The sequence below is a fragment of the Acanthopagrus latus genome, chromosome 5 (genome assembly GCF_904848185.1).
Source record: "Acanthopagrus latus isolate v.2019 chromosome 5, fAcaLat1.1, whole genome shotgun sequence".
Lineage (NCBI taxonomy): Eukaryota > Metazoa > Chordata > Actinopteri > Spariformes > Sparidae > Acanthopagrus > Acanthopagrus latus.
The window spans coordinates 6,250,655-6,274,279 of NC_051043.1; the positions used below are offsets into that span (position 1 = coordinate 6,250,655).

Sequence of the window (23,625 nt, forward strand, 5' to 3'; positions counted from 1 at the left end):
GAGAGAATGTCATAATGTTTTGTTGAGATTTTCAGAAATGTTGATTCATCTCAAAACTATCTTTAACTCGGTGTTGTCAAAGTGTATTTGTGATGATTGGTCCTCTTTTACGATGCAGTTCTGCTGTATTTATCATATGGCAACATGATATTTATTGCTCTTATGAACTGTGTTACGATTTTTCAGTGTATGACTCATTAAGGAGCAAATTCAAACAGTGGCTCCTAATGGCTGTGTGGATGATGAACAAACAAGATGGAAAGCGCTGTACTTATCCTGACAGGTACACACAAAATGTATGTAGACACTATTATTATTATACTTTTAGTCTTATTAATATTCATATCTCAATTAGTAAAGCTGTTACTGGAGTGGCTTCTGTATCCCCCCTCCTCCCGTCACTCCCACTGCTTCTCCCCCTTCTAGAATGAAAGACTAACAGACTTGATATTCTTGTCCTTCCATCATCTGCTGGCATCATATTTGAACTGCACAGGATCATGGTTATTGGTAAAATGTGTTAAATTGGTGTGACTGCTTTTAAGACTGTCTCTCACCTTTCATGAGTGGTGATGGTTCTAGTACAGTGAGTAGAGAGCTCTGGAAGACCATGCTGATGGTTCGCAACACGAACACACGTCGCATCAGAGCCCCGATGCTGCAGAGAGACCAGGAAACAAGAACAGATATCAGACAGATTTTCACTAACTTTCTGGCACAAGCATTATTGAATAGCAGAGAGATGTGTGGTGACAGTGACTTAAGGGTAGAATCATTCAATTTGGAGACATTAAGCAGTATCTCCATGTCACACACAATTACACGCACGCACATGCACGCGGACGCAGAGTAACATGCGCGCACGTGCGTAAGTAAACAAGTCCCCAGACACTAATTGATTCCCTGTTAGTGCAAGAAAATCATCCCCCTGTGGGTTTGGTTCGTGACGTAATCAATAACCTAAGGAGATCCCCAGCATGAGGAAGATAATTAATCACTGTTAACACACACACACACACCTACAGACACGCGCTCAGTCTGTTGTGTGACATCGGGGATTAACAATGCCAATCACTCAGAGGATGCCTGCCACTCAAAGGACTGCGTGTGTGTTTGTTTATGTTTTTTTGGCATGTAATTATTTATGTGTAAAAAAGGCTGTGAGGAAGACGGGCCTGTTGCAAAGCAGGATATCTGATTTACTTGGATAAGTGCACTGAGTAAAACAATCAACAGTTTCGGTTCATGATGAGATTTAAAGTTTCATGTCAAGTTTCATTTCATTCTCCTGTTCATGAGAAAAACGCCTGATCCAACTCACTCATTCTGATGAAACCTGGTTGACTTTGCCAACTGTTTAGATGTTCACTTCTTGATTCACTGCTGACTTATTTTAAGGCTCTTTTAAGCACCATTGCAGGTTATGTAAACCCTGTTCCTTTATGTCAAAGCGGATGGTAGTAATGTGACAGGAAGTAAAGGGAGACAGAAGGTGGTTGACAGGCATAAAGTTTTCTGACCACACTTAAACTGGATCTGATCTGATCTCATTTCTGGGTAAGGGCTGCAACCAATAACTATTAAAATAAATCCTATAATGCATTTTCAGGAGTTTCCTGTCCTGTTAGTGTATTACATTGCTAATTAATTAATTATTTGAGCTTTAAAACATTAGAAAACTGATTAAAATGGCACAATTTCCTAAAGTCAAATGTCTCGTTTTGTACGACCAACAGTCCAACAAATAGTTCCCTGACAATGATGTTAAAAAGGTCCTGAGGAACTTCTGTGTTGTGCTAGAAGCCAGTCGTTAGTTTGTTAGCAGACTCATTTCAAAATTAACTTTTGTGTTAGCAGAGCAGAGAGGAACTCAGACGAAGCACTCGAGAAGATACAGAAAGTCACATCCTTTGGACCTTCATTGAAAAACCAACCCATGTGCTTCACAAAGAAATACAGAGTCAAGCAGCATTAACCAACTCTAAAAAATCACCCACAGGCTTGTATAGGCAACCGAGAAAGACAGGGAAGGTATCACTCTTTACGCCATGTATTAATCCACTTACGAATGACTAATAAAAAAACGAAACATGTACGTTTCTAAAATGTGTTAAGTAGAGCCCCTATAAGAGAAGGATTTGAAAAGCTGGAACCATTAAATTGCCATTAACCATATTTGGCATTTTTGCTTTCATTAAAAACAGATGCTAATTTTATGTTGATCGACATTATTATTTGCCCATCTTTAATGACAAATACAGAATAAAGGCTCCAGCAACTACAAATGAAAAAAAAGTTCCAACTTGTTCCAACATACATCTCCAACACCTTGTCTTTTTCAAACTCCATGACGAAATGGACTCAACTGTGTGTGATTAAGAGTTTACAAATTAATAGAGTATGACGAAACTATTTTCAAAGGAAAGCTGAGGACCTTAATGGTAATGGAAACTTTCTTTGACTGATTCATGAATGACTATGAGATAATACATACATGACATTCCTACAAATATCCAGTAGTACAGGGATTCAACTAATTTCTACTCATTTAACATTCTATTTTCTATCTCTCCCCCTTCCTCCCCCTTTTCTCTGTATCTTCTCCTCTCACCATCTCCCCCCCTCTCCTCCCAGTCTTTCCTGAACCTCTCTCCTGGAAAACCAATCCCTCATCATTCACATGCTAAAGACATTCTTCTCCTTGCTGCTCCTTTACCTCCCGTCTCAATGACAGCCTTTCATATCACGCACTCTCAAGAGATGCTGAGGCGTGTGTGTGTGTGTGTGTGTGTGTGTGTGTGTGTGTGTGTGTGTCTGTGCGTGTGCGTGTGTGTGAGAAAGAGAACCTGCCTGGCTGCCACCTCACACGGGCCAGGCCCAAATAAGAATAGCCATGTTCTCGGGTTGCCAGTTGCGGTTGTAAAGGGGGTCATTCACTGACCACTCAGCCGTTTCTGATGGTGGGGAGGATAAACCTTCCAACGGAGCTTTTAGAGGTGGGACCACAGCCTAGTGGACAGCACTTTCTCTGTGTGGGAGTGTGTGACAGGAGCAGGTAAGGAGGGAAAAGTGTTCATCTGACTCTGGATGGGTCCATTTTGAACAGAATCTAATAAGGAATTTGGATTTTAATGAGGGCTATGGAAACTATAAAATGAGTTTTCCCCCACTCTGATTCATCAGCTGTTATTTAGAAACACTGAAACACAATAACAGGTCAAACGAGGTGACTTAAAATTGATCTGTTCTTTTGACTTACAATTCATCTGTTCTGTTGATTACAGCATAATTTGTGGTTTCAAATAGTTGACTGTTGCCTCGTATTAAATGGGTCTTAACTGGGAGAGAGTAGTTCTCAGACATTTCCCACAAGGCCTGCCGTGATAACAGCTTCTGTTGGTTAATACAGCATTGTCATTTCAAGACCACTTTATGCTAATGATGTAATATTATAACAATATCACAACACAAGCTTCATAAAACTAAAAACACAAACCAAGAAATACAAATAAAATTGGCTCTCAGACTTCATTAACAAAAGCTGCCCTTAAATAAATACATAAGTCTGTGTCAAAAATGTGTTTTTCTCATTGTTTCTAGAGCTGAATGTTTGAGACCAGAACAGACTAGAAGGCTGCTTTTACATTCATTACTGAACGTGTAAATTTTGTCTGTGCTCATTTGAAAACCTGATTTTTTAAAGAGGTGGACATAAAAGTATGATTTGTGACTTCACAAATAGTTTGGGAGCCAATCCTGGACCAATTTTCAGCATAGATAAGTGTGACATGGAAACTTAAGGCTACACGGCACAAACACTGAGAGTGGACTTCTGCAAAAGCCGCCAGACTCTAATAAGATAATTTTTTGTCTGCCTTAATACATGTATGGAGGGGACTGTTAATGGCTTGTCATTTGGCGCAGAGATACAGAGACTCATTAATTCCTTAACAGGAAATCTACACCAGTTATTTTTGTCACTAAAGGTGTGGAGTGCAGCATTGAAAGAAATTCCATTCTTATTCATTCTATTACATTTTCTGTGTGGAATTATGCAGTTGTCAGGGAAAAACACCTTTTAGCCTTGGGGAACACAGTATTTTTATGTCACCTGGCTCAGTGTCGCCGTGAGTGTGTGCATGTGTGTGTGTGGAGGAGCTGCCTGAGTCCCGCCCTTGGTGAAACTACAACACAGAGAGCAGAGTCGAGAGAGTGGTGTACAATGAACTCAAAAGTTAGAGTTAAGTCAAAGTAAAGATATTGTATTAAAATATGATTGGTGGAAGAACAAATAGCACTTGAGCTGAAGTCTTTAAGTGGGGGATTAATTGAAGTTAAGTATGAAATGTAAGAAATTATAAATGTATTTACATGTATGTGTAGTATATCCTGTTGACTGTGGGTCAGATCTGACTTTCAGTAAGGAATACTGAGTAATAGTTGCCACCAATGTTTAGCAGAGTAGATGTACAAAGTAGGAGAAAACTGAAGGTACAAGTAAATCAAAAATGCACTTATTACGTTGGATTGCAACACTGCTAAGACTGATGAGACTAAATGCTTCACTGCATGTGACTCTCAGAGAATTTCGATCTATACCAGAAAATGTCACTCAGAAGATGTTTGCTGTCTTTGTTAGTGTGTGAACATTTTACCGCCTTTGCAAGAGTCCTTTGCAAGACAGATAGAAGAGAAAGAGAGAAGGATCAAAAGCCAGAGTATGACAATGACATCTTTTGAAAGTGCAACAAAAATGTTGCCTTTGGAGGTTTTCTCTGTGTTTACTAGTGTCACTTTACAAGAAGAGAAAACCTGGGAGCCAGCTGAAAACACAACAGGGGGACAAAAAGACTGACAAGAGGCAGCGCAACTGATACGTGTCAACAAATGGAGAGGCACACAGAAACATACAGCTCAAACACAGAAACTAACACATGAGCAAAATGCACAGCTTCAGCTTTACTGCTCCTCTTCCTGATACACTGTATCCTTAATCATCCTGGTCCCTTGATGTAAGCTGGCTAAAAAGCAGAGCTACAGAGTAGCGAAGTACAAATGCTTAGTTAAATACGTTTTTGGACTTCACTTGGATATTTACTTTTTTTTTTGGAAAGTTTTTGTTTACTTTGCATTTTTTTTTTTTTTACACAAACAAAATCAAGTGCACAACAATGCAATCTCCAACCTGGACAATGAAGTAAAATAAAAAAATAAAAAATGCGGAGGTGGGGCACACCACTCTTGTTGCAGCTTTTATCACTGTCCAACAGGCAGCTGGGCGCTGGGCACCTCTCCCAAGTGTTTGATGCTCTGAGTAGAGCTTAGAAAGAAAAGAAACACTTTAAGAAACACACATAAGAGTCATGAATTTAAAGTTTTCATACCAGGTAATGCCATTTCAGACCACGTTCATAAGTCCTCGGTATTTCCTCTCTGGAACTCCTGGAGTTTTTCCTTCGCTCTTCGGGCCACGGCAGCCCCCTTCTCCTGGCGCCCAGCTGCCTGTTGCCATCCCATCCGCTCCAAAAGCTGTGTCTCCACGAAGCTCTCTCCTTCGGTTGACTCCGGTTCTTCCATAGTAAAGCTGCACTTCTTCAGCTCTCTCTGTGCCTCCCGTGCGGTGCTGTATGTGCGGACTCCCGTGGCTCAGTGAATTTGCATGCTTGTGTATGGTGTTTGGAAGCAGATCCCCTTTTGTTTTAGGGCTTTCTTGATCATGTTATACTCCCTGCACTTTATAATCTCCGACGCATAATCAAGGTCGAAGTAGATTCATCTTTTCACCCACTTGTGTTTTCCTCTTTTCCCAAGCTTCTCTCCAAGAAGTTCACAACAATGGGTCTCGGGGGTGCTTTGGGTCTGGTGAGCCCACTGTATTTTCAGGTCCATTTCTTGTGATGCTGGCAACTCACTTTTAATGAATTTCTCTACGAACTGCAGTACTGAGTTTCCCTCTTCCCCCTCTGCCACTCTAAAGATGCGTATGTTGTTTCCTCTCGACCAAGATTCTAAGTCCATCAATTTTTGCTGCAGGGATCTTTGTCGTTTGAGATATGTACAGAGCGTCTCAGTTGCCTCCTCGGTCCATCCCTCCACCTGCTCCAGCCGGGACTCTGCCTCGTCAATGCGGTCTGACAGGCTCTGCACTGCCGTTGCAAGATTATCGAGTTTCCCGTTGACTTCTTGCCTCAGTTGAATAATTTCCTGTCTTAGACAATCATTGTGCCCCTTGATATCATTTTTCAGCTCATTAATCGCCCTGATGACATCTCCGGAGTCAATGTTTGTTCCGGGATTCCTCTCTGCTACAAGTGTTGAGCTGTTGGATGTTGCTAGCTTTCAGTGTTGAGTTGTTTTTTTCTTTTCTCTTGTCGGGCCCTCGCTTAAATAAATATGAAGTTTACAAGTTGCTAGGCGAGTAATTTTTACTAAACCTGGGAGAGCGACTCCACAGAAAGTCTTACTCTGCCATCAGCCAAACCGGAAATCCCTTGGGTATTTACTTTTACTCCTTAGATTTAAAAAAACAAATATCTGTAGTTTTACTCCATACATTTTCATAACAGGTGTGTTACTTGAATTGTAATGCATTTTTTAAGGGGGAATTATCGATTACTTTTATTTTGCATCGTTGCTCACCACCTTCCCAACATCACAAGACTGATTTCAATCCATCAGTGCATGTGATGCTGTGCAGAAATGGTGTACAAGACATAACAAGATGGAAAAAGAGAGGGAGACTCACGTGTGAAGAAAAGGTGTGTTAGTGTCTTGTATCTACAAAGACCCTGCAGCCCTCTGAATGGATTTTCTTATTTTCTCAGTTTGGTGCTGCTCAGGACACTTTACCAACCCCAAATGTCAGTATTTGACATCCTGAGAATGAGACTCAACAATCAACTGCGTTCGTGGTGCGTTGATGAGCAACTCATTTTTCACTGGATTGGGGTGAAACATTGAAGAGAAAGGAAAAGTTCTGGATTTTGGAATGGCCCACCTTTAAGCTAAATAGTCTTTGAATTATATTGATATGACGTGGGGTTCAGTGAGCTTAGCACAGAAATGGCTGGTAGAATTGTCCTTCAGAGGGACTTTTATACTCATCTTAATAATTTCAGAGCCTGTAATCCCTTACTTTTATTTGAGCATTTTTTTCAAAAATATCTGTTCCTCTACTTCAGCAAACAATGTGTGTACTTTTGCAAGCTCTGCTAAAAAGCTTAACATGTTCTAGATATGGAAGGAAATTTTGTTGAGAGTAAGCTGCAGGAAACGAACACACTATCCTCCGTGAAGGCACTGTTGTTATTTATAGTTCCCATTACATCACACTGGCCATAGGCGTGGTGCTATGATGTGATCTTAGTATAGGCAGACATACAACCTTATGCAATGATGGTCAGACACACACAAATGGCACAGTGTCAATGTGCTGAAGGGGAGAGCATCTAAAAGGTTACATACTGTACAATCCCATTTGTAAGAAAGACACTGTGTGTGCACTATAGAAATGGATTATTGTCAGTATTACAATCCTGCATCAACTAGCCTTCTAAAACTGTATATACTTGTACAAAAAGATCATATTCAAGGAGAAGTTCCAACAGGTCATTGTATCTAATCATTTTAATAAAGATAATCTAATATGTTACAATGGAGCCACTTTTAGATATTTATCAGGAAGTCTAACATCTTAGTATCTGTCTGTAAATCTGAGAATTAAATTCAACTAGAGCTCAATGTTGTCTATGCGATCAAACCCTGAGGGGTATGTGTGTGTGTGTGTGTGTGTGTGTGTGTGTGTGTGTGTGAGTGTGTGCGTGAGTGTGTGAGAGTGTGCGTGAGAGTGTGTATGTGTGATGGATTTGCTGCTCATGCTGTTCTCACACCACACACCAGACGCAGGGGGTCCCTGAGCTCTCAAACAAGGCTATGTTTACTTAAATTACTGTACACACACAGTCAGACAGGCAGAAACACACACACACACACACACACACACACACATACATACACATGGGAGCACAAGCGGGCACAGAGTGAGGAGGAAGAGGTAAAGGAGAGAGAAGAAAGCAGCAGGAAAGAAGTCAGTGTTCATATAATGCTTGAAGGAGGAAGAGGAGCAGGAAGAGGATGAGTGTAAGGCAGAAAGGTACACGTTCATGTCAATCCACATTTCTTTCCCACTGCTAGAACTTCACGACTGATTTTAAAGAAGACCACTGGTTTGACTATTCTTTGACATTTTCCTCTCTTGTTTCTTACATGCCACTGTATTTTTCTGTAGGTAATGTGGTGCCAGCATCTTTCCTCTGCTTCAGACTGCTTTATCTATGACCAAAGATTGTTCAGTTGGCAGGTTTTAACCTGTCTAGAGATCCGACCACTCATGTGACCACAGGGGTCAGTCAATGGTCACATTTATGTGTGATTAACAGAGCTAAAATGATTCTTTGAAGAACTGATTAGTCCATCTGCAGTCAAACACAAGTCAAACAAACTAAAGGATAAGTTCACATAAAAATAAAAATTCAGCTATTTTTTACTCACCTTCATACCGAAAGTCAGGCAAAGTTTCATAGTCCACAAAACATTTGTTAAAGCATTCTCCTAAACAACTGATGATGACTGAGCAGGGGACTTAAATCTTAACTTGTGGTAGAGCACACCTGGGCTGAGGATAAGATGTGCGAGTTCAACAAGTTCGACTGCACATTGAAGGTGTGCGTAACGTCTTTTCAAATCAATATTCAAATCAAACTTCAGGGCCTCTGTAGACTTGGATTACATCAAATTAGCTGAGGTAGATTTTTTTTAATGAAAAAAAAAAAACCCTCAACCCTTCAGTTTTGTAGGGGAATTCTATAATGGCCTTTTACTGTGAAAATACAGAAATGTTTTGTAGACTACAAAAGTTCCCCTGACTTTCCATTGGCATGAACCTGAGTAGATAGTGACTGATTTTTCCTTTTTCATTTTGAAAACAATGCTGAAAATAAACTGGCTCCAGCTTCTCCACTGTGAATATTTGTTTGGTTTTGTGATCTTCCATGACAGCACACTGAATATCTTTGTGTTTGTAACTGTTGGTCAGGAAAAACAAGGTATTATTGGAATTGTTGGTGTTTTTCAGTATTTCTTTACATTTCTATAAACAGAATGATTGATTGATTAATTCAGGAAAATAACCAGCAAATTAATCCATAATTAAAATGCAGCCTTGAGAGTATTGTACCACTCAATGGAAGAATGTGGATTTGGTGACATGCAAAAACTGTGTACTTTCACAGTGAGCAGTCTTTGACTTTCACAGGCATTTTATAAATTTTTCAGGGCATTTTCCCTTGAGTGGCAATTAATTTTGGAACACTGCAAAAAGCCTTCAGAGTCACAAAATACTGCTGCAATGCAAATAAAAGTCACTGTGAAGCCAGTGATAACCAAAATGATGATTTCGCTGATGTGTACCTGAACTGAGCGAGCAGCAGGCCTCCGAGGGACGACCCACAGATGGAGAAGCCCATGGCGATAACGCCGTTCCAGAAGCCGAGCTCCCTGGCGGTCATGTGATGATCCAATAGGAAAAGAGGAAACATGGTAACTGCACCCTGCTCACCTGTCGAGAGAGAGGTGGATGAGGAGGAAAGAGATGATTACAAGGAAGGTGGGAGACAGAGGAAGAAGGAAAAGAAACAACAGGGGAAGGAATAGAAAAATATACATAAAAAAAACTGTACATCTGTGACTAAGCATTGCTGTTTTTTTATGTACAGTAAATACGTGAGACGCCTCCTGAATACACATGTCTCTTCCAATCACAGTCAGATACGATGAGGATGTTGTACCAAACTGTTTAGCCTGCAAGACTGAACAACATGGTTTTCCTGAGATAACAACTGCAGAATCGAATAGAGCGCACCAACACACCGCGTACCTAGGCCTATTCCTGGAAAGTGTCAATAATAGATGCCTGACAAGAAAAAGAATACCCTCAGTCACTTTATCAAACGGGGGCCTAGCACTTTTCCTAAAGCACAAAAAGGAAAACACAACAAAAACACAAAAACTTCCACAGATGAAACAGACCTCACAAAGACCTTTCAGTCAAAATAAAAAGTTTCTGTCACACAGTAAGACTTTCTCTGTGTGGCGTTGAGTGTGGGGGTAATGTTCTGCTGAACATTACAGTAAAATATTCAGTGGCGCCGACTACACGCCATTATTATATTAATGGAGACTGACTTCAGAAAGACAGTGGGACCAAGGAGCTGCGTGAGTGACAGCTTGGCTCCCAGACTGCTGTCAAAGACGACGCAACACAACCGACGACTCACTCACTCAGTCAGCCAAGAGACAAACAAAAATAGAGAAAGAGGAAAAAAGACAGATGAAACGGACAGAAATAAAAAAATAATAATAATAAGAGAAAGCTGAGAAGCTCCCAGTGATAGGGAGCGCAGCAGCAGAACGAGAGTGTCACGGCTGTAACGTCGGTGTGACAAAAACCTGGGAGAAACGTGGGGAAAGAAATGTGCATTCTCTGTGTAGGAAACACTCGTCTCTCACTTCTGTCACTCACGTTTCACTGCTGGAGTTGATAGAGATTGGGATGACTGATTGTAGAGCTGCGACCATTAATCGCTTGGTTGTCTATTAGTTCACTTTTAAAATGGATTCATCGGTTCAAGTGTTTTTTCAAAAATGTGAATATTTTCTGGTTTCTTTACTCCTCTCTGACAGTACGGATAGAAGTGGATATCTTTGGACTGTGGACAAAGCAAGAGTAGTGTGAATTAGATGGTTTCTGGTGTTTGTTCTTCTAATAATGATATGTATTTCAGAATCGGCTGAACAATAATGAGTGTTTACTGCAAAAAAGAAGTAGCATAACAGCTTCCGGGGCAACACAATTAATGGAAATCAGTATTTGTTTCGGTGTTAATTGCAGGAGCTTAAATTTTTTGATGAAGGTAAAATGTGTCACAGAAACCACTATAAAATAGAATGGCACACAGTAGAATGCATACTTTCACCAAGGCCCAACAGTCCTCTTTTGTAAATACCAACCAGTGATATGTGTATGTTATTCATCAAGATCTATGAATTACTCCCTGAGAAAATAACAAAAATGTCAAAAAGCTTTACCTTTTAATGTTAAAAAAAAGTGAGAAAAAATCTCCAGAAACCACCTCTTCATCTGGATTGCAGCAACAGGTTCTACCTCAATCCATTTGTTTCTGTGTAATCCTGCTGACGAACTAACTAACCAACTATATATTTTTTCCAATAAAATTTTAATTAAAAATGTATGTCATGCACTAAAATTGTGACTCCTATCTGCAGTAAGGTAATTGCAGGCAAGTAACACATGTACATTTTACTCCAAAAACCAGCAGTTGGTCAAACACAAGATAACAGATCATTATGGTATATCATATGACATTACTACCCTTCTACACACCCAGCAGGAGCTGCACTAACACTCTCACTCTGTGCATTATTCACATTTTAATCGCTGTCACCCTCAACTGTTTTGAGCTGCATCAACTGTGCGGTAAGCATATTAGTCATAATAAAGTAAACATTGGCAGCAGCGGTACCCATGATGCCTGGGTTGTTTACCCATGGTTCTGTGCTCCCGATCCTTTCTGCCTGTTGTTTAGCGCGAAGCTCAGAGCTTTCACAGTCCTGCCTTCAACTAATTATTTCTTTAAAGTGGGGGGGTGGGGGGAGGGCGTGCAGACAAACACAACCAGGCTGATTATTCCTTTCTATAAATATTCTCAAAGCAACAATTGTCCATTTCAGCAGGGATTTCATTAGACATCCGCAAAGATTAAACAAGCAGAGTGAAGGGGGGAAGGAGGAAAAGGGTGGAACAAGAGCGAAGGGGGGAGAAGATGAGAGAGAAGGGGAATGGAGTGGGGAAGAAAGTGGAGGACTAAGAGAAAGTCAGTGATAACCAGAAAACGGACGGAAAGTAAAGAATGAAAGAAAGAAGAGAGAGGGACAAAAGACAGCGAAGAAGGGCAAGAGACATAGAGCACAGTTCATAGACATAGTGCATATATTCAAAAATTACAATGACGGGACTAGAACATGACTGGAGAGAAAGGAGAGCAGCCATGGATGGAGAGAGACAGAGGAGGAAGAGAAGGGGGGGACAAATGAACAGAGACATTGTTAGAAGGTTAGTGAAGAGGAAAAAGAGCAGGGATGGCAGGCTCATAAAAATCTCTATATCTATGTTTACGTTAGAGACAGACCAAACAATTTAACATGAAGAGGCAAAGTGACAGAAAAAAGAGGGGTGCTGTGTTTGATTCATCCTCGTCATTTAAAGCTTCTTCATGACAACTACAATCACATAGACTAGACTTGCAAGCAAGCAGAATCCAAGAAGTGTAGGAAAAGACTATTCAATACTAAAGCCCTGAAAACATATTTTATAAATCTGTTTTTTGCTATGAACAATGCCATTCTATAAGCATACACAATTATATACAGCCTTGGTTGTTTCACATCAGGCCTTTGTGTTTTTGTTCAGGTCTTCTTACTGGTTTTCAAGCAGGCACTGCTCATTTAGAAAAAAGCCTAATAAAAAGAGTCTGGTCTTTCCAGTGTTCTGGGCTATAAAACAATAATAGCAATTATCTCAATATAATCTTTCTCACGAGAAATATAACAAATGTTTGATAAATGTTTAATTAAACCACCCGACCGCTGGGAGAAGGGGTATTAATGCACCGTACAGACTAGCTGCCACCCAACATTGAACTGAAGGAGGAGAGGATGACAATGAAGAAGAAAACAAAGTCCAGGAATAGAGGTGTGCTTACAGACAAACTGGCTGACAGGATTGTAGTTGGGGGCAAGTAAACAAAATTCTGGTAAGTGAAGTGGACTACACAGAGGCAAACACAGTACATGTGTCCAGCTCTAACATGGTTAAATCACACTTGTTTGGCAAGTGTTGCCAGATGTTGTGACAAAGAACAATTTTAAAACTACAATTAACTCTCTTTTTTATTCAGCTTCACCCAAGTGCAAAGATCCACTTTTAAAATTGAAAGACAACTACAATAATCTTGAACATGATCAAGAGACTAATATTCACTTTTTTATGGTGGTAACCTTTTTGGCAATATTCTCCAAAACTGCATTTTTCTAAGTTTTAAGAAACATGTTAAATAAAATCTGGTAACTGTTGAGGGGGTGGTTTACTGTCGCTGTCCCAATAAAGACTATGTATAACAAGTTTTAGTGATTATACTTTTTTTTTTTTTTTTAATCAAGTGAAGGACCAAGTGTTCCTTCATTTGGTTTACTCTGTGAGCTAAAAAGACCGCTCAAGAAAAAGGAAAGTGACAGAGAAGGAAAGCAGGGTAGGTTTATTCATTTTAGAAGTTAAAGATGCTTTAAGACTTTGAGGCAACATGCTGAATTTGTTGTTGTTCAGATTTTTTCAGATCGAGCTTTAGTACACACTAGCAGGCATTCAAAATACAGATTTTTTTTTTAAATTTTTAAAGCCAATACTGATATCTGTTAATTACCCATTTATTTCATGGCCCAGACTAGTAAGATAACAGATAAATTCACATTTCTGATTACAAAAATAAAGAATGTATAACTGGTTTCCCTCCCTCTCTGATCCATCTAGGTAACGTGTTGCATATGGAAATTGTGTTGTCTTCTTCTGAAACTGGAAAAAAAAACCCTCACACAGGCAAAATGTTGAGCTTTCTGGTCTAAGCTGCATGACTCTACTCAGGTGCAGCAGTTTCATGTCATGAGTACACCGACAGTGTGCTGCACTTGTTCTCCTCCTTTTAATGACACAAAAACAGAAAGAGGTTTCTGTTCTTGCAGTACAAACACAGCAGCCTGTGGCTCAGTAAATCAAACACTGATTAAAAAACAGTTTGACCATGTTTGACATTGTCAGCAAAGCAAAAGACAAAAGCAACATCTCATCACAATTAGTTTTAAATACTAACTTTAACAAACACATTAAAACCTTTATCCACATTGATTGGGTGGGAGTGACGGCCCGTGTGTATGAGTGAATATACGGCATGTGTGGTAGAAGGGGGTGGAAGGTAGTATAGAAAGGAATCAGAGTAGGATAAGTGAGATGAGGGTGAGAGGTGGATGAGGACAGAGGGGTCAAATCCTGACGACCACGCTGCAGCTCACACAAAAGAGCTGGCAGAGCAGGAGAGATCACTGAGGACACTTAGTCCCCCCGCAGAACAACATTATCACTCCCTGCAGAGAGCATGGTAAACAGACAGCTTCATACATACTACATGTTCGAGCACACAATCACACAAATGTCCTTGTGCAAACACGTGCGCACGCGCACATACACACCTTTCAGCAGCTAAGGTGCCCTGCTGACAAAACAGTAAACAGATCTCTGGCCTATACACACTTTGGCAACATCCTATGCACATTATTATGTATTTGACATAAGGGAAAAATACTCTGTAACTACGTAGACAACCATCATCTTCATGGCTCACCAAATAGAACTGGTTCAGGGCAACTAAAACGCCACATCTAACGAGTATATATAGCGACTTGCTTAGTGGGAAAAAAAATAATTCAACACATATTTTTTTCCTGTGCTGATGATGTGAGTAGATATGGAATGAGTCGATGTCACTTCCTTGTCATCTCTGTTGAGTTTGGGCGCTCATGAGAAAATGGCGGCAGGTGCAGACACATAACAATAACGTCATGTTCAATAGAATGTTTGTTGCTATTTGACAACCGCTTACAAAATGATTTGTATAGTAGAAAGTAAAAAAAGATCATTGGGCAAGTAGAGCTTGACACAAGCAGTGAAAAAAGTGACAAACATTAAAGACGAACCATGACCTCTCCTCATAACAAATCTGTCAATTTCTAGGTTGCTTGTGTTTGGTACCTTTGTTTGTTTTTGAAGACATTATGTAGTATTAATGTTTAAGGAAAAAGACCTGTTATCGGTCTGGCCAACATTCAGCATTTCCCTGATTATCGGTAACTGTGTTTTTGTGTCAGATTGACGATAATACACATTGACTTATAAATAAAATGCTTTGGCTCATTGTTTCTCTGTCTGTAGTCAACACTCTGTGGTCTCACTCACAACAGTGTCTGAATCTGAGTAAGCTGAATCTGCATAGTAATCAGTAAATAAAATTATCAAATAAATGTGGTGGAGCGGAAGTATACAGTGGCAGAAAATGGAAATACTTAAAGGGATAGTTCTAGTTTTTTGAAATGGGGTCATATAAAGTACATATCTATAGTCGATCTGTTCCCTACCGTAATCACCGATCAGCATAGCCTCAGTTTGGAGAAGTAGAGAGCTGCTCCAGCCCAGACACCCAGCTTTGTACTGCAGTTAACGGAGTCCGGAGAAAAAGCAAAATAAAACACCTATAACAGGGCTCACCTTAAAAAAATCTATAACAGTTCAAGTGTACATTGTATAGGGAAAATTCACATAGCTTTACATCGCCGTCAGACCGCTCTTTCTTTAGGCACTATATTTTCTCAACCGTAGAACCTCTGTATCCATACGCATTAGCGCAAGTGAGCAACAGGCAATCTGTGAGCGGCGAAATACAGTGTGAGGCACAGTTGCTGGACGAGAGGTTTACTTTCAATAAAAACGTCGAACCTCCGTATCCCTACGCATTAGCGCAATTGCGCTGATCTGTAATTACAGTAGGGAACAGATCAACTATAGATATGTACTTTATATGACCCCACTTCAAAAAACACGAACTATCCCTTTAAGAACCTCAAAATTGTACTTTAGTAGCGTAAATGAGTACGAGTGTAAACTGTAATTACTTACATCACTGGTTATTCTGAATATTATCAGCCTCCTTGATGACTATTGTAATAACTGTATTGGTATAGGCCCTGAAAAAATCATATTGGTCGATCATTAATTTATATCCATTCATTGTCTTACAGCAGATACAGAGCCCATTCATTTTCAATATCTTAATGGTTGAACTCGCAATATGATATACAGCATAAACTGACTGTTAAAATGGCACTCCTATAATACATACATTCATACGGTAGTATTTCTTAGTTGGTTGGTTTGTTAGTCAGTCTCTTTTCCTAAACATCGAGGTTCAGTATCATATATATATATATATATATATATGGGTTGTGACATCGATGTCAACGACTATGAAATCAGTCATGTTCTGTTGATGGCGCTGGATATTCCATTGAAAGTGGTTATACTGCTCGGTGACATTGACAATAGTCTATGTTCATGTTATTATATATTGACCTTGGGGGGTTTATTATGGACATTCATTTTTCAACAATCCCCCGCGACCATGCAGAGGATTAAGCGGCGTACATATAATGTACAGATAATGGATGGATTTTTCAACAATGCAGTACATTTCATTTGTTATATATAAAAAAAGCACAGTGGTGAAATCTACTTTTATCAGCACTGTAAGTCTAGTTGGAGGTGCAGTTTGTCTTTAAAAAACAAAACCAAACAATAGTCATGCAACCAAAATGAAAGGATTCTTAAGTCTGAAAGTGACATAGATGCTGTTAAAACCCACAGAACTCTTCACAATAATTAAATAATTAAATAATAAGTTATTTTTTCTGATGCTGTTTAAAGTTTGTTTACATGAGTAATTTGCGTAAATACACAAACAAAGCAGCTTAATAATATCAGTTATTATCTATTCACGAAAGCACAATATGTTGATTTTTGATTATGAAGACAGAAACTCAACTTTGGATTTAGATTTAGCCTTTCATGTCAGATTTAGTTGATTAAAAAAAATATGATCTGACTTTTAAAGATCTAGACAGATCAAATCTGTCTCTGCATGGATAAATGTGCGTTTATTTCTATTGCCATTTTGCTCCTTTCCTCTCTCAGGGCACCATGTGGTGGTTGATCATTAATTCATCCCCTCCTTCAGCTTCCCTCCCTGCAGTCCTTCTTCTCCCCTCTGGAAAATACTCCCCCAACTCCTTCCCTGAGTTTCTCTCATTCCCACTCTTCCAAATCCCTACATCTTTGCAGTAGCCCACTATCTTCCACTTATGCATCCATATCTCTGAAACTGTCCTGTGGGCTAGACAGCAGGTTTCATGTCATACATGAATTTACATATACATTTGTATTTAATCAATTAATGACAGGCTATATTTTACTGTATTTGTACCTTCAGTGCAGTTCTACAAACAGTCCTTATAATTCCTTCACTTCACCCTCTTGACCTCAACCCTCCACCTTCAGCCTGTTGTGCAAAGCTCAAAAAATGGTGTTAAGTAGAGGGCAACAGTGTGTCATTGAACCTTAAGCAACCGCTATTAAACTTAGCATAAAGGACAAGAAAAGACCCTTGTCAATAGCTTTTTGTGGTGGTTAAAGTGGTTTTCACTGTTCTCTTGAACATGTGTACTGTCCATGAGCCTCCGACTCGACTCTGCATTCACTAATGAAGTCTAACACAATAGCTCTGAAGGTTATTACAGTTTTCGCTGAAACGATTTTGCCGATTTTGAGAGGTATCCTTTTATATCATCGAGTTATGTATCTCACAAACTAGCAGCTGAGTGCATGTCACTATAAACCCATGTAGCTGTCTCTTTAGAGGAAATGTTAAAGGGGAGTGTTCTAGAACAAAGCTTTTTTTGTGTGTGTGTTCATCCATCCATTCCTCTGTCCACCTGGTCAATTCCCAGAGAAAGCCACCATCAGGGTCCACCTCTTTCCACTTTGTGTTTGACAAGAGATGTGAAATCTCTTGTCAAACACACAAGGCCACTGAATCCCAAACACCCAGTTTTTGTGTGTGCAAGACTGTAGCATTACTTACACAATTAACAATGTTAATTTTACATAATATTATCATTTTTAATTGTGTGGAGAACTGTCAATACTAAGCATTTTAGGCAAACCATTTAAACAGTAGCTTTTGACACTAGGGGTCGCTAAGCAAAGGTTAGAAATTACAAATTTTATTGCAGAAATCTTATATATTATACTGTTATGGTGGGGAAAAGGGAAGTATACTAGTATTGTGAAGGTGGCCAGTATGATAGTGGGAGCATAGTTCAGTAGTTTAAAAAACATATTCAATAAGTTTGTTCTTTCACTCAGAATGTTTGGCTCAGGATCAGCATCATGTAAGGGGTCAGTTCACTTTAAGTTTAAAAATGTTCCTCACCAATTTAAACTAATTACACAAATCAGTGAATTACAGATAATTGGTGCTCTATCACATGAAAGTAGCCTACAGTGTCTTTTTACATTTCAAATTGGTTTAATTGCAGGGAACTTTAAACAATGGTGGTACATGGTACAGTGTGCTACTATCATGTAAACCTAGAACTGAGCAAAACACTCATAGAGAAAATCACTGGTTTTGATGGGTTTCTTTAGGAATAAAAGTCAGCAGATGTTTACTGTTACAAAAACACAGACAATTGTATCCACAAAGACATTCTGTTCTCTAAGAAAATGACTTAAGCTAGCCAATAACTACAATGATTTCCCATTGTAAGTGTTATATTCAATCAAGGAGTCACTTTTGTCATAAAAAGAAAGGTGCCAATTTTCCCCCATAGTAGGTATCTCTTTTTGAACAGAACTGTTCATGTTTTAATATCACCAGTTCATGGACTTTCAGTATACTTCAGATAATTTGGCAGCTATAGTGTTTTGCATTTAGCTGCTGAGGCTGTGTATTTATATTGCAAAGCATTTTTTTTTTTATTTTGCATTGCAATAGCCCATTTAAAGTGATCATATATCAAACACCTAATCAGTGCTGATAATATTTTATGCTAATAGATAAAGGAGTGTTGATAATACAGTACATGCTCTGAATTTCTAAAATATAACTATGCAGTATTCTAAGCAGACTAGATGGCGTGCAGTGGATGATAGAAGGCTCATTACAACCGTAAGAGACTTCTGACTTGACTTGGACTCCAGCTCAAAGACTTGAGACTTGTCTTGGACTTCCAAAAATTGACTTGTGAGCATCTCTGATCAGAGCACATGCTCTCATCATCTGGCTTACGTTTTGTTCTACAAAAAAAAGGACATGACTCTCATAATTCCTGTTTCCATTCAAGCGTTGAATGCTGGTAGCAAAAGGAGGTAACTACTGCTTAGTGATGGGTGATGCTGATGATGATTCAATGACAGTGAAAACATTGTGATAAAAAATGTCTTAGGCCTAAATAAATAAAGCCCCTGAGAACTGCACGCAAGACAAATGTGAACCTCTGCATTCCCAGCCTTCACATATAAAATTAATCAATGTATTAACCTTAATAAGACCTTGAGCTTGATTTATATCTGGTAGCAGCAAAAAGCACAATTAACTGTTAGTAAATTTAATAAAGCATGTTTCAGTCATAATGGTGCAACGAAAGAATCTAGTAATTGTTCAGCAGTGATATAATTAGTAAGTCAATCTCAATTATAAAACAATTGTGCTAATAAATGTTTTAATTTTTTTTTTTTTTCAGCACAGGAGTAGTCTGAATTTTGAGGTTACAGGGCTCATATACAGATAACAGACCCTGAGGAAGCTTACTGTTTTATCTATTTTGATTCATCTATTTATTTGTTTTAGTTTAATGCATTTTTTCAGAAATTTGTGTCATACAAATAGTGTCAGGTGAAATAGGTTGGTGGCAGCTGTTCACCTCCCTCATCGCTCCTCCTGTTGCAGCGGGAAGTCCTCATCTTGGCAGAGAACCTCCTTCTGAAGTAAATGTTTTAGCCCTTCAATTTCCAGAAGCAAAGTTCTCCCTCTCAGAGCTTCATACTGGTGATCTTCTCTTGGTTCTTCAGCTGAGGGGCCTCAGTTTTTCTGGAAAGGTGATCTTGATCTCCCCATGACAGATGTTCAGAGGTCAGTTGTTTCAGAAGGCCGGCTGGTTCTCAGTCAGCAGCTCTTTTCCTCGCTTGTCCTCTCAAATGCAGTGAAAACCTCCTCCTATTGCAGTGGGGGGGACCTAGTCTTGGCAGATCTCCTCCTATGCCCCTCATGTTTCTTTTGGGGAGTCTCAACAATGTCAGTGGCCTCCAGCATGTAGTTATCTGCCTAGATCCTCAAAACCATTTCTTCATCCAGCATCTTAGCGAGATCCACAATCTCTCCAACAAGAGTTCCATGTGTCTTTTCTTTATCCTCCAGTTTGTCAGCCAGCATCTGGCTTTCAGTTGACGACTTCTCAGTGAGGGTTCAGGCCACCTCCAATGTTTAAAAAAGTGCCTCGGCCATTTCAATGGCTTGCTTCTCTCTGGCTCTGTCCTTAGTTTCTGCTCTTCTTGCAGCTGTTGGTCAAAATCTTCAATAAGGCCCTCTCCATCTCAAAATTTTTTAGAGGTTTTAACTGCCAGCTTCTCAAGTCCCGCGCTTTCTGGAGCTTCTGCTAAAGCTCCAGGGTGTCATGATGACACTGATCTTGTTTGCCTTTCTCAAATTGGAGCTGAGCTAAAAGCAGCCTGATATCAGTAGAATGCTCCTCTGAGCTCCTCTGCAGATCTTCTAGTGTTTGGAAGACAGTCTCTGCGATCTCCACAGCCTCCAGTTTTACATTTTTGTTGCAAACAAAAATCAAAAGGATCAGAAATAAGTACTCATTAGGCTGCAGAATGGCCTGTCATTGTAATCTTATCATGTCATATAAAATATTACTTGATTATTTTTACTGTGACATTACAATTAATGTTGTCGCTGGTTGGGGTGGATCACTTTGGATAATTTACTGTTTGGTAATTTGACCCTCAAAAGGTCCAGCACAGGCAACTAGCAGTGTGATTCCAGATTGTAACCAACTGACCACTCCTCTCTAGAGAGTGAGTGAGTCCAATGTGAGCTACGAAACATAGTGGAATACGTAGATTAAAAAAAAAAGTTAATGTCAAAGGCCACTGACAACTACTGAAAACATTTCAACAAAACGTGGATGGGGGATGGGTTCTGCCCAGATTAATTTGGTGCAGATCTGTAAAAAGGGGGCGAGATCTGGACATTGTTTTCACAATTTCTTTATCATTAGAACATAAAGCATTTTTAACATTTTCATTAATTCCTCAGGAAATACTGCATGATCTCATCTATATGAAATGTTCACGTCTAGGATAAAACATGGATTAATTTGGCCTGCTGTTGCAAATTTAGCAAACTTCTATTTGAAGATGCAGATGAAACCTTCACATTTAGAAATTATTTGACATGATTTGGACTCACATAGTGAGAAATGTGAAAAATGACGATAAGCCCCTCGGAAAAAACGTGAACAAACATAAGATGAAAACTTTAAAACATTACAATGTCCATGAACATTTCTACCTGAGTCACGCCAGATGCATTTTCATCAGCAATGGAGGGAAATTTTTACATTGGAGACAACAACTCCCATGATCCCATCACTACTTCCGTCTTTTGTTCTGTGTGATTGAGAAACACCAAGCTGCAGAAATTACATACTGTACTGTGCATTTAAAGCCTGTTTCAAAGGGGCTTACACAAGTCGGGACAATTCTTAACTGTGAATAGGAGTAAACCACCCTGAGCACGTGTTTGTGTCAACTGCTGTGTGTTTCTATGTTATATGGTAAGTTTTTTATGCTTTCTGCATGTTTTTTTTATACTTACTGAGGCACAAACTGTCCACTTGGAGCAAATAATAAAACACTTAAAATGACAAAAGTGCAATAAAATTCTTATATTCCTCAAACTCTCCAATTATAGTAACAAGTATGTTTACAATATCTAAAATGATGATAAGGATAGGACATTTTTAACTATTACTGTATGAGATTTTGTTATAACTGCCATTTGTAAACTGTCCTAGTTTGCATCTTTCCTGGCCTTTTGCTTTCATATTTTCACTTAAAAGTGCCTACATTCCTCCCCCTCCTGCCCTCCATCCGTCCCTGTGAGTCTACCCAGACATTTCTCCCATCAAGCCTGTAGCCTCAGATGGCACAAGGGTCACAGTTCAGACACGAGGCTCCTCATGATTGGCCACTGTGTTGGCACAAACTCAGAGTTCATTAGGGATAGATGAGGGAACGGGGTCTGTGCTTGTCTATGTGTGTGTTGGTGTCACGCGGGGGGGGGTTCAGACAGGCAGATCACCAGTCTCACACAAACATACCCACACACCCCTTGAACAAAAACAATACTGTCTAAATAGGCAATTATGCTGGCACATCCAGGCCTAATCTAAAACATTACACAATCCTGTTTTTTTTACCGTAAAGGTGGGAAATATTTAGTATATTGAGTACTACAACAGGAAATACTAACAAGTGACAAGACGGAGCTCGATCTCAACACTGAATCATGATCATCAGCCGATAGTGAGTGTGTGTGCACAACAGAGAGAGTGTTTGGGGGTGGGGGGGCAGGGGGTTTCTCGCTAGACAGATTAAGGGGTCCAGCCAGCCTTCATATTTTGTCTAGTTGTGTCGTCTGCTGGGGCTCATCCGATTACTGAGCCACCCTTAACACTCGCTCAAAAACACACACACACACACACAAACACACACACATATGGACACACACAATTTAAAACAAAGGAACAGGTTTACTAGCACATACACAAGTAAAGACTTGTATGCAAATGTGTGGAGACAATTACATTCCCACCACCCACATACACACGCACATATAAACACTCACACATCAGCATGATGCGCCGACTTCCATTTCAGTTTCTGAACGCAACAGACACAAAGACACTCTAATCCTTACATAATCCCCTTCTGCTACCAAACACCAAACTCTGGTCATATCAACTCTCTCTCCCACACACACCAGCTTGACTGATCCAAAACTACTTTCAAATTTTAGTTTTCTATTGGAACTAACTGGTTCACACGCAAAACTGACTGCAAGGGCTCAACATGCACTCAAACTAACATTGTCTTCTCGTTCAGCTGCCTTAGGTTTATACTTTTGTAACTGTGGCATTAAAAATGACTGCTTTGTCTCAGCAGGGCCCATATTTTCAAATGCACACACAGGACCTGTGAGACACAATAAACTATCTGGCAATGATAACTTCCCAACTTCCTCTGTACACTGATTCAGTCCTCATGGATACATCAACAGAGACATCTAGTGGTGAGTTGTGGGACATTCTTGAAGGAAGAAATACAACTAAAACATGGTTCTCTGTGGGATAATTTCAGGGATTATAAGTTTTTATTGCTTTGGGGACACATTTTTTGTCTGATATGCTGAAAAATTGGGCTGGGAGTGCTGCTATTACCATTTTTTTCCTGTGCTTTTCTTTCTCATCTTCCTTTACTAGTGTACATTTGTAGATCAAACAACTGGGGCTGAAATTGCATTAAACATTATCGTTGGTTAATCTGCCAATTATTTTCTTGATAAATCAGTTAATTGTTTAGTTTATAAAATAGCCAGGCATACATCCCCAAATGTGTTGTTCTGTCCACACCTGAAAAATGCTCTGTCTATTGTCATAGGTGAGGAAAGAAGAAACCAGAAAATATTCCCTTTTAAGAAGCTACAATAAAATAATTTTGACTTTTGTAAATCATCAAATAGATTTTTGAAGTAGTTTATATTT

General features: G+C 39.4%; 1 protein-coding gene across 3 annotated transcripts in view; it reads right to left on the reverse strand.

Annotated features, from left to right (window-relative positions):
* Positions 1–23,625, reverse strand: part of mfsd3 (major facilitator superfamily domain containing 3) — a 34,040-nt gene that overhangs the window by 8,238 nt on the left and 2,177 nt on the right. For all 3 annotated transcript variants that reach the window (XR_005075157.1, XM_037098688.1, XM_037098687.1), the window contains exons 3-4: positions 9,469–9,616; positions 558–658 (exon numbers count right to left, since the gene is read on the reverse strand). Coding sequence is in view for 2 of the 3 variants with exons in the window: in XM_037098688.1 (XP_036954583.1) it covers positions 558–658; positions 9,469–9,616 (249 nt within the window). In the remaining variant the exon portion in view is untranslated. The remainder of the gene's footprint in view (positions 1–557; positions 659–9,468; positions 9,617–23,625) is intronic.